The sequence below is a fragment of the Lagenorhynchus albirostris genome, chromosome 16 (assembly GCF_949774975.1).
Source record: "Lagenorhynchus albirostris chromosome 16, mLagAlb1.1, whole genome shotgun sequence".
In the NCBI taxonomy this organism is placed as follows: Eukaryota; Metazoa; Chordata; class Mammalia; order Artiodactyla; family Delphinidae; genus Lagenorhynchus; species Lagenorhynchus albirostris.
In genome coordinates this window covers 77,975,071-77,987,484 of record NC_083110.1, presented here as the reverse complement: position 1 = coordinate 77,987,484, position 12,414 = coordinate 77,975,071, and the positions used below count along the sequence as shown (strand labels likewise).

Genomic DNA, 12,414 nt, shown 5'->3' with positions numbered 1-12,414 from the left:
CTTCGCACTGTGTCTCCTTAGCAAAGAAGAGGTCAGATTTTCTGTTGGTTTTGGTGTTTTAACATTTCTGCTAGACCAGCTGCCCCCTTCACTTTCCCTTCAAACTGTCTGCAGTTTATTACGTAAATAAGCAGGGTGTTGATGAATTCTACTGGTGTATTTTTCCCACCCTTACATTGGTACTTTTTACAAGGTGGAATATTAAAACATTTTTATCAGATGGGGTAGCTTTCGATCCAAATATATTCCAGGACATCATCGCTAAAATGCCAGCTTCATGCGAAATGTCTCCCAGGCGTCCCCAGCTGTGTGCCTTAGATTGTAAGAACTAATTTAACAGAATAATGGCTTGGGAGGAAGAAACTCAGTATTTATGTTTTAATCTTGTAAGAGTGTTAGATAACTTTTCTCTTGCATGTTTACCACACTAAGTTAAAAGAAATGAATTGCATTTTGCGTGTCACTATGAACAAAACAGAAAAAGTCAAGTCAGGCAGAGGGGACAGCGCTCTCGCCAAGCGTGTCTGGGATTGCATTGCAGGTGTGTGCGCCCTTCCCGGCCATCCAGTGGCTCCCAGCCTAGTCAGGCTCACCTTACCCACCTCGGCAAAGGGCCGATGAGGAAGCCGCCACCTTCCAACACACCTAAGGTGAGTTTTGAACAAACATAAGAAGCGAGGCTTCCCTGGTGGCGCAGTGGTTGAGAGTCCGCCTGCCGATGCAGGGGACATGGGTTTGTGCCCCAGTCCGGGAAGATCCCACATGCCGCGGAGCGGCTGGGCCCGTGAGCCATGGCCGCTGAGCCTGCATGTCCGGAGCCTGTGCTCCGCAACGGGAGAGGCCACAGCAGTGAGAGGCCCGCGTACCGCAAAAAAAAAAAAAAAAAAAAGAAGCGAGCAAACGCATGAAGACTCAAGTTTTTCAATAAGAGCTTGAGCAGGAGTAGACCCCGCAGCCTCTTGCTGTGAGACGTCGGGTCAGCACCCTCGAGACCACAGGGGCTTCCCGAGGTGATGGCTGGCGCTGGAAGAGGCTCACGGTGCCAGGTCCCATGGAGGCCATGTGCCCTGCGGGACATGCTACATAGTCCTCATCCCTCCAGTCACCCAGGTGGCCACAGTCCTAGGAGGCCCGCCGGGTATGCTGACCAGGCAGGCGCCTGCAGCGGGACCCCTTCTGTGATTTGAGAATGCCGCTGACGGGGTTCGGGAGAGCTGCTGTGGCCCGCGGCTACTCCCAGGGTATTTCTGAGAGTTACACTGAACCCTTGGTCGGGCCCATTTTGCTCCAGCCCTGGGCTATAGAAGCTCTGTCCAACCTATGGCTTCAAAGAGCTGGACGCTCAAACCAAAGTACCTCGTGGTTCCCTACTGTCTCTTCACTTTCCTGCGACCTTGGTGAATTATGAATAGTGTTCACTCTGATATTTAGGCTCCCCCACCAAGTGTTTTTGATGTACCTATGGGTTGGGTTCCAAAGAGGAGACAGCCGTTCCTAATAAGTATTATCCCCTTTCACCCCTAACCGTGGGAGACAGGAAAAACAGCTTCATTTGCAAGAGCCAAAGATGCAGTTTTATCTTGAAGAGCCACAAACCAGAAATTACCCAAATATCAATCAACAGGTAAAAGGGTAAACACACTTCGGTATATTTACACCGTGGAATGCTACTCAGAATTAGAAAAAGTGAACTGTTGATACACACTACATCTTGGATAAATCTCAGAGTAACTATGATGAGTGAAAGAAGCCAGACCAAAAATGATGATTTCACTTATATAAAATTCTAGAAAATGCAAACCAATTTATAGTGACAGAAATTGGATCAATAGTTGCTGGGAGAAGGAGAAAGGGGGGGCAGTGGGAGGGAAGGATGACGGGCTAATGGATATGTCCATCGCTTTACTTACTGTGATGGTTTCATGGGTGTGAATCTGTCAAAATTTACCAAATTGTACATTTTAAATATATGCAATTAATAGTCAATGAAACCTCAATAAAGCTATTTATAGAAAGGAAGAAAAAAGGGAGGCAGGGAGGGGCAGGGGGCATGAGACCCACACTGCATCCGTTCTCATCTGTTGCTAAAAACAAGGCCACCAGGCAGGAGACGGTCCTCCAGACTCAGACCCTCACCTCCGCCCCGATGCTCCTTCCCCAGGAGTTTTCCTCAGTTCTCATCGAGCCTTGTGCACACTGAACCACGTCTCATTTTCACAAGTCCTTTGGGATTTCCTTAAGATCTGGTCTGTGTCTTCATGTGTGCTGGTGCTTCCTAAGGTTGCCTTGCACCTGCTTGTTAACGAATTAAACCAGTTTTTAAACAATGAGATAGAAAGCAGCCCCACTATTCCAGGTTTGGGGGTGGGGGAGGGTGGTTTGTTAGAATCCGGAAGCTGACATCAATAATTATAGATTCCCTCTGCTGTAATTCCTTGATTTCTTCCCCTCCTCCACCTGCCCTCCCCCTGCAGCTAGAGCAGGTGAGTTAGCACTGCTTGTCCCTCCAGGGATTACACAGTAATGACCACATCATGGCTCTTTGCTCTGACCCCGCAGGACAATCCCAGGAGATTGCCGCAGTGTCAGCATGTGGACATCAGCAGACCCCTCAAAGCCCTTGACGCCGCCCCTCTGCCCAGTTCTTCTCAGCGAGGACTCCCGCCCCTGCACCCGGCTCCTCGTGTGCCCTGCGTCCCTGCCAGACCTCTGCCGGCCAACCCTGCACTCAGACAGGCCCAGGTACGCCCTCAGCTGTTAATTTGATGGCGGGTCATTCAGATCCAGACTCTGCTACTTGCTACAGTCTGAACTTGGGCGAGTTGCTTAAGTTCTCAGCACCTGTATAAAATGGAGATAATTCAGCTCCTGAGATGGATAGACAGGATCATCCAGGTAAAGCGTTTAGGACAGTGCTTGGTGTCTAGTTATGGTGCAATAGATTTTAGTTATTATTAGGAATATTTTTATCTCTTCTATTCAGAATAGTGAGGGTGCCCATTCAACTTGTCATCTAGACCATGACACTTTTGAGAATGACAGGTGGCACTGTGAATAATTAGGCCTGGGCAATAAAACAGAGATGATCACTTTAGGAATGATAATGGGCATACTTTCTTACCTTTTTCACCTTCAGAAATTATTTACAAAAATGTTACCACCGATTTAGTTTCTCCATACCAGATGCAAGAGTGTATAAGACCCTTTGTGTATGTGACCTCACTTTTATGCTGTTTTTGGAAGTAACAGTTTGTTATGACATGAACAACAGGAAACTGGAGGTGGGGAAAAAAGTAAAAGCAACCAAATGAAAAGCACAAAGATATAATCACTGGTCATTTTTCATTGCTATCAATGTTATATTTTCTTCTATCAATTTTTGTTTACTTAAATGCCTATTTAACATAATTTAGATTATTCTATATGTATATTGATTTTTATATATACTGCTTCTTTGCCTTAAAGTCATTCCCATTTACCATGGCATTCAATATTGTTTAAAATGTTATTTTATCGACAGCACTGTATGTGTATATAGAATACTTTTTTAAGTGCTTGCCAATTACTGGGCATGTTTGGATGTCTCCAATTTTTGCTATTATAAATAGCTCTCTTATGAAGGTCTAGATAGATAAATTTTGGACCACTTTAATTATTCCCTTGGAGAGATTCCTAAGAGTGAAAATACTGGGTTGAAAAATGGTATAACCATTTTAAGCGTCTTAATGTATAAATTAAACATTTTTTTAGGATGGATACGCACTTACATTCCCATACTAGTACAGAGCATACTAGTACTAAGTATTAACATTTCAAAGCTTTGCGCATTTGATACATGAAACAAAATATCTTTTTCTGTGTAGTAGTTCTATAAATTACTGAAAGGGATGTTGAAGTTTCCAACTATAAATGCGTCTCTTCTCGGCCATCAGTTTTTACCTCATGTGCTTTGAAGCTCTGTTGTTCGTGGTACAAAACAATCAGGATCATTGTGTCTTCGTGGTGAATTGACCCTTTTATCATTATGTAATGTCCTTTAGCTCTGATGACTTTGTCCTAAAATCTACTTTATCTCACATAAATACATTCACCTCAGTTTTCTTTTGATTAGGGTTTGCAAGGTATGTGTTTTCCCATCTTTTTACTTTTAATCGACCTATGTCACTTTACTTGAAATGAGTTTCTCAGAGACAACATATAGTTGGGTCGTGTATTTCTTCATCTGTTCTGTCAGTCACTGTCTTTTAACTGATGTGTATAGACCATTTACTTTTAATGTAAGTGTTGATATGTTAGAATTGAATTCTACCATTTTAATGTTTTTATCATACTCCTCTTTCCTGACTTCCTGTGGGTTTGTTGAACATTTTTCACTATTCCATATTGATTCATCAGGAGTGTTTATATTGTCTGTCTGCACTTCTTTGTATGGCTGCCCTAGGGCAGGATTTCTCAGCCTCAACATTGTTGGCAATTGGGGCTGGATGACTGTTGTATGGGACTGACCCATGTATCATAGAATATTTAGCAGCAACTTGGTTTCTACCAACTATAGATGGCAGTAGCATGTGTAATCATGTCTCTAAACATTGCCAGATGTTCCCTGAGAGACAAAAGTCACCCCTGATTGAAAACTGCTTCTCTAAAGATTACAATATAGGTACATAATTTATCACAGTCTACTAGTATCAATATTTCATCACTTCAAGTGGAATGTAAAAACTTTACCTCCTTTTAGGTCCCTTTATCCCTCTCCCTTTAAGATATGGATGTCTTAAGTGTTACCTTTATGTAGTGAGAACCACTTCAGATGTTGTCATTTTTGCTTTCAAACATCAAGCATAATTTTTTTAAACTTAAGAAGAATGGTTTACAGTATCTACTCATATAGTCACCCTTTCCATTCTTTCTTCACTTCTGATGTTCCAGGTTTCTTTCTGTTATCATTTCCTTTCTGTCTGAAAAAACTTCCTTCAGCTATTCGAGTTAGCCATTCAAAAGCAGGTCTGCTGGTGACAAATTCTCTTAGTTTTCCTTCATCTGAAAATGTCTGTTTCACCTTTATTCCTGAAGAATATTTTCAATGGATATAGAATTCTGGGTTAACTGTTTTAGTCTTGCAACATTTGAAAACTGTTGTTCTGCTTCCTTCTGGTCTTTATGGTGATGAGAAATCCGCTGAAAAATTCCATCCACAGTCTCTGTTCCAAGGAAGAGATGAGGTCTGTTATTGCAAGGAGGGATGGAAAGCAGGGCTCTGCCAGCCCCAGGATGTGGTGCCCAGTGGGGACAGCAGGGCATGGCTTTTTCCTAGTGCCCACCCAGAGGTAGAGTAAGGTCAGGTATGGTCAAATGTTGCTCTTACTGGGTCACCCTTCTCCTGTTCTTTTAGCTAAAGATAGCAGGCTTTCCTCCGGCGTGTGTGTGTGTGTGTGTGTGTGTGTGTGTGTGTGTGTGTGTGTGTGTGTGTGTGTGTGTGTGTGTGTGTGTGTGTGTGTGTGTGTGTGTGTGTGTGTGTGTGTGTGTGTGTGTGTGTGTGTGTGTGTATTGCTACTGGCATTTCCAGATGGGGGCCTGTCCAGAGCCCAGGCCAAGATATAAAGAAGGGGAAAACAAAAAACAAGGGCTCACTACTGGGTCGTTCCTTGAGTTCTGAGGTCCCCAGCCAGTCCATTTACTTTCCTGCAACTTTTAGAGTGTCAGCTGCTTTATGAATTTTCTCCAGGCTTTTCTGTTATAATTTGCAGGAGGAATAGGGTGAAATGTGCTTATTCCATCTTGTCCAGATCTCATTTCTTTTTGCATTTCTTTGATTGCCAGGACACTTAAACTGCTTTTTATATATCTATTAACAAATGGTGTGCTGGTAAATTGGCTGTCCAAAAAAGAAGCCTTGATTTGTAGGTAACTTCTCGGCTGTAAAAACTCCCCCATGATCAATTTCAAGTTATTAACGTGATGTCACTGAACAAGAAGTAGAGAATCAGCTGACATGAGCTGGTTACAGCTAGCTCCAGCATACAGCTGCTATTAACTGTATTTGTTCTGTAAGTTGTCTGTTCCCATCCTTTGCCCATTTTTTTTCTCTGTGAGAGAGAGTTTTTCTTTCTGATTTGTTAGTTTGGTTTTTTTTAACATCTTTATTGGAGTATAATTGCTTTACAATGGTGTGTTTGTTTCTGCTTTATAACAAAGTGAATCAGCTATACATATACATATGTTCGTTCCCATATCTCCTCCCTCTTGTTACAGTTCATTTGCTTAATGGGTTAAGAATATTTACCCTTTTCCAGTAATTTACTGTAAACATCTCCCTAATTTGTCTTTCAGTTTTATTTATTTATGCTATTTTTTGGTATAAAAGAAATTCCAGCTTTTAATATTTAATTTATTAATCTTTGGTGAATTCGCCCATTCCTTTTGCGCTTACGAAGTCCTCTTCCATTTCAGTCAGTTAAGATCCACCTATAACTTCTGTTTGTTTTGTTGTCTGTTGACCATTCTGTCAACATTGGTTTTTGAACCTGTCTTGGATTTACATGGGTGGAAGGGGTGGGCACCTTCTAAACTTTTCTGGACTTATTCGAGAATCTGATGAAGGCTATGAACCGTCAGAAGATGCACCACTACTCGATATTTTGTATGAAATTTCAGATAGTCACAGAGCCCATAAGCCGCTTCCCCAAGGATTCCCTGGTACTGAGGCTTTTCCTGTCTCTGTTTAAGCCGCTTGCCTGTGTACCATGTGAAACTAGGACTGTCTCTAATAGGAAGGATATTTCTACTTGCTGGTGTCATCTTTCCTACCAGCAGTGAATGCCTACAGAAGCGACGCCTCCAAGAGTTCCTTTAAAGCAGGCCCCAAAAAAGGTCTTCATTCTGTTTTATGAAACTGAGGAAATGTTACCCTTTAAACATTAGTAACTGAAAAATCCACACTTCTCACTCCAGGCTGGTGTCTGTCTGTCTGGAGCTTTTCCGAGACATACGATACAGATTAAGCTCGCACTTTCCCTCCCATCACACAGAGGGAACTGGCGTTGATTCCATGCAAGTGCAGTGCCTATTCGGAGGTGGCTCTGGTTTGGCAACACGGATTGAATCCACTGACACTTTGTACTTTAGCATTACTAGTACCCTGTCCCACATGACATGACAGACACACGGCTACATGGCCAGCCCTGCTTTGTTCATCCAGACTTACCATCTACACTTTCTGGAAGGAAAATGCTATCATAAACACCACAGTAGTGGTCAGCCTCACATCTGAAGGGTAAGTTAGCTCTTTATAGAAAATGTTTGATCTTTCCATCAAATGTTCTGTGTGATTTTTAAAAATCAAGGACAGTTGAATCAACTCCTTCTCGTCCACAAATGGGCCTTTCTGGGCTACCATTTCCTTCTCGGGGAAATGAGCTTTGGAACTCAAGCTTCTCAAACTGACTCCTCAGCCTTGATGGAGGAAACGAACTTTCATTTCCTTTTCATCCTGTCAGCTCTTTTAGAGGAAAATAATTCAGTGTATTCATCTAGCTTTTAGCTGACTGCTGCCAAGTTCTCCTGAACCACAGCCTGAGCATGAAAGGCAAAGTGTGGGCTTGAGAAATGGCTAGAAAAATGATGAAAAAAATAAGAGGTCACAGGGGTGTGTGGGCACCTACAATTGTGTGCATAGGCAGGGAGCATGATAGACTGTCTTTGCTCTGCTTGGCATTGCATTGGCCCTTGCCTTACCTTGTATGTTAGGTTAGCAATCCACCAGGAACGGGCACTTAAATGAGGAGATCAGACAAACCAGCAACCATTTGCATCTTATAAGCCACGACAGAAGCACCAGGGGAGGTCTTCTGCACTGACAGCTGCTGGATAGAGCGTTTATCTCAGGCTCTGGAAGGGAAAGAGGAGGAAAGGAGAACAGGGCAAGTTCCAGGAGCGGCCACAGAAGGTTCCCAGAGGGCTTTGAGAGGCTTTTCTGATGATGGTTAATCTTAAGGTATTTTAGGTGTTTTTTCTCTGATTAAAAAAGTGTTCAGAATCATCCAACTCTGTACCCCAGAAAAGTCAATTTTACTGTATGATCGTTTTTTAAAGAGTCATGTATAATGAGGGGAGGAAATACACATGCACACCGCACACGTGTCCTGAGCAGAATTCTGGAGGGGCGTCTTCGGGCAGCAGGCTTGAGCTCTGACGCCCAGGTAGGGGGAGAGATGGGGGCACGTGAGCTCAAGAGCTGTGCTTCATAGAGCGAAAGGATCACTTTCTCTCACCCCAGACGTCGTTTGTAAAGTCAACCGACTTGACTTCCGGGAGGAAAGGGGGCCCAAGAAGCACTGGGAGAGCCAGCGACTCTAGGAGAAACAACATCGAACACCGAGTTGTACGTTTCCCTTTTCTGCCCGTACATCCCCAAACCTCAGCGCGGGGGACTAACCAGCGCGGCCTCGTGCCGGTCTTGCGTTGGTCGGCAGATGAAGGAGAGGCTGCAGTCTCACCAGGGGCATGTGTGCAGGGGGACGACGGCCTCCTGCAGAGTCAGGCCTGAGCTGCGGGGAGAGGACCCAGACAGCACCCTGGAGGAGCACAGGGTGGGAGGTGGCAGGCGCAGCCCCCCGACACAGACACCACCCAGGGACCCTGATACCATCACACAAGAGAGGCTCTCAGGTTACTAAATATGAATTTAAAAATAAGTGTGACTCAAAAGACTAGAAAATGTGAAGACGTTCATGTGACATTCTTACCCACCAACACCAGTGTGCCTAACTTTATTCCCGGATGAGAAAAGGAAAGGATCGGGGACAAACTCTGGGAGTTTCGTTATATTTCTAGGATGTGGCAAACTGAAATCCTTTACGCAGTTTATTATAATTAATAGGCTTCATTCATTCATTAAAGTTTAAATAAAAACACGTTCAATGTCACATCTACGAAATAGACTTCTCTGCTCACAGAATTATGTCTAGAGAAGGCTGTGCTGAGAAGTTGAAGATCAAAACAGTTTTCTGCTGTCAGTCTGAAAGGTGCCATGATTCTAATGGGAGTGTAAGTGGCACCTTCAATCCATAGATGGGCCATTCTTCTAACACGTAAAAATCGCATGAAAGCATCACTTAGCATTTATCTATTTTTGTTAAGGTTTGCCCCTTAAAATGGCATTTGAACTAGACGTGCTGATGTGTGGTCATACTTGATCTGGACTGTTTTATTTTTTTAAGCCCTTAGTCTCCTGGAAAACGTTAGGACGTGCTTTTTCTCCGTGGAATCTTATCGGTGAGTCATACTACTGAACTGACTGGTTAAGATTGTTTTTCCAGTCAGATTAGCTTCTTTACTAGAACAATAGGAAGCAAAAACACGACGACCGAATCTGTCTCCTAGATTTTTGCTGAGTTAAAGCCCTTTTCTGAGATGGCGGCTGGGCTGTGAGAATATTTACCAGCCCTGTTTCTGACACAGCTGGTCTGTGCGGCAGAAATTTCAGCAATGGCAGGATTCATTTTTATTCTTATAACCAAGTGGTCTATAAATGCCTATGTGTGTTTGAGTTCTTTCACTAAGTGTTTCGGTACAAGGAGCTTCTCAGTTGTGTTTTGAATTGTTATGAAACAGCAAAGCGCGTATTGAGCGCCAGTTATGTGGCTGATGCTCCCGGGCTAAGCACCCGGCAGGCGTTTCTAACGCGCTCAAGGAGGCCCACGAGGCAGACAGTGCCAACAGCCCCATTGGACAGAGGAGGAGACGAGGCAAAGTGAGGCCAAATAGCAAGACCGCCCAAAGCAGGAGAGCCAGGGCTCAAGCCCATGCTCTCCACCTGCAGTCTTAAAATGGGTGCACGAGCAGGTGGCTGGAGAGAGGGGAGGGAGGCAGAAACTGCAGGAGGACTGGCATGATGAGCGTGTTTCAGATCACTGACTCCCTTGATGATCTTTCGTTCATTTTCCCACTTTTGCCGCAGAGATAAAGGTGAAGGGCGGGGGGCGGTGTACCTTCTGGCATCGTGCAGAGCCTCAGACTATAACAAGGAAATCTTGCATTTCTCTTTGCTTTTGCTTGTAACAGTGTCATACTCCAGCCATTCTTGTCTAATATTGTCTTTCTTGGAACCAGCCCTTGTTCAGAACCATAGCAGTAGTTGCATCGCATTCCGGACATTCGCAGCATCTTAAATGAAAAATCCTCCATGCATTTTTTTGTAGAGGTGGAGATTTTCAGTCCAGCGTTTCTGACAAACACGACATTTCTCCTCATCCACACCTTACCTGTGTCTGTAGAACATACAACACACCGTATTTTGTAAAACAAGAGTAGCCAATCTTGTACATCTCTTCTAAGACTGTAGAGCACTCAGACTTGGCTTCAGTAGCCTCAGAGGGAGCGGGGGAGAGCTATTTCAAGGAGCCTTCCCTCTCCCAGACCACACAAAGAGTGATGAACAATTAACACAGGCTCTTATTCGTGAGAATAACTACTCATTCATAAATGCTTTATAAGGATATAAATAGGAGCCAAAAATATTAATTTAGACCATGATTGAGGAAGCATCAGGTGATAGATAGCTGGTCGCTCTGAGGTTGAGCCCAAACTTTCAAAGTCATCTTCAACAGAATGAATTCAGTATCTGAATGGATTTGAAAGAGGATTTGCTCCCTTGTGACCTGTGTGGGTGTCCGATACTTAAACCAGCACTCACAAGAATCCATTCATCAAGATGTTCTCCCAAAGAAGTGAGATGTTAATACAAGAAAACTGATCATTATAAAAGCCTTCGTTACTTTAGGGAAACCCAAAGCTAATAACCGAGAAAACGTGCTGGGAAGCGCCCTCCGTGCCTTCTCTGTGCTCCCCAGATTTCACCCTTTTGCCCAGGTGTTCTCTGAGAGCCCCCCCCTACCCCGAGCCTTCCTGCAGTCCTCCCAGGGGTCTCCTTACTCACCTGCTGCCTCAGCCCGGAGTCACCCGGACACGTGTCCTGCCCCGTTTCAGAAGGCGCAAGACTGAGCTATTCATCTCCAGGTACACCTCAACCCAGGCCCTCGAACACAGTAGACGTGTAGGAAATATGCTGAATTGATGTGAATTTTCAGTAGTAAATAATAAGCCTTATCACTGGCTCACTTACTCCCGGGGGGGGGGAGGGGCTGCCATATCAGTGAGTCATGGGTTAGCAGAAGTTAGAGCCACTTACTCCTATACATGTAAAGTGTAGTTACCAAGGTTTTGGACTCCTGCTAAACTCTGCCTGCCCAGTACTTCCAGAAACTTCAGCTAAAATTTGTTGGGTTTCATATCATACACTGATTTTTTTTTCTCTATCCAAGCCATTTATTTGAAACGCCAACTATATGTAGGATAAAGTCAGTGTTACATGCTTGTCAGTAACTGTAGAAATACAGAACCAGTGAAAACCTTTGTACAACCGTAATGACACTCAAAAGAGAAATGTATCATTTTACAATGCTTCACACAGAGGAATTCAACTTTGAAGGTATCTAAATAAAAATACATTTCTTTAAAAAATACTATGTACAATTGAAGCGTAAACAAGTTTTACAAAGTACTAGTCATGCAAGTTGTAGGAAACACTTGCATAGGACATGAAATCAGTTTAAGAAAAGTTTCTGAGCCTTTAGCATTGAAGACCCTTGACTTTATACCAGTAACAACCACAAGAAATGCAATGTTGTAGAAATTACACTAATATTTACATGACAAACCCATCTGATGTCTCTAAAGGTACTGCACGTGGAAGCACCCTTATCTCCCTGGAGAGAAATAACTTCAGAGGGAAGCCGTTTAACTCATTACAGTAATCAATGGCATGTTTGTTTTCCACTCACTTCTGTTACTATAAACACCCAGATTGTACATGAAAAAAATGGCTGCCTGATACTTTACCTTTATATTTTGTAACAAACAATGGATGCCTATAAGTAAAAAAAAATTCCAACAGTGTAAAGGGTTATTAGAAAACAGTCTCTCTACCACCTTTGTCACCAGGCTCCCTTCCCAGAAGCAATCATTGCTACTAGGCTTTTGTAAAATGTAATTTAGAATACAGTGAAAAGTCTCTTCTACCTGTCTCTCTCTTCAGAGTGAGAGATTATGGAAAATTTGGAGATTTCAGACACTCAGAATTGGAGAGGAAGGTACAGTGAAACCTGGCCGCCCGTCACGCATCTTCAGCAACCATCACCTTGCTATCACTCTTATTTCAAACCTTAGATCCTTGTTTTGGATTCAGATGGCAGCACACTCTGTACTTCTGTCCACTTTGGTTATTCCAGATCTACCTCATCCTTTTCACTGGCTGTGTAGTATTTCATGGTAGAACCACACCGTAGATTCTTTAACCAGTCCCTTACTGATGGCCACATGGGTGGTTTCCAATCATTTGCTACTTCAAACAGGCAT

At 43.5% G+C, this 12,414-nt stretch overlaps 1 protein-coding gene across 1 annotated transcript in view; it reads left to right on the top strand.

Moving 5' to 3' along the window:
• ADAM12 (ADAM metallopeptidase domain 12) overlaps positions 1-12,414 on the top strand; it is a 389,351-nt gene that overhangs the window by 351,287 nt on the left and 25,650 nt on the right. Inside the window, exons 20-22 of the mRNA XM_060125655.1 lie at positions 542-650; positions 1,538-1,624; positions 2,560-2,742. Of these exons, the coding sequence (XP_059981638.1) occupies positions 542-650; positions 1,538-1,624; positions 2,560-2,742 (379 nt within the window). The remainder of the gene's footprint in view (positions 1-541; positions 651-1,537; positions 1,625-2,559; positions 2,743-12,414) is intronic.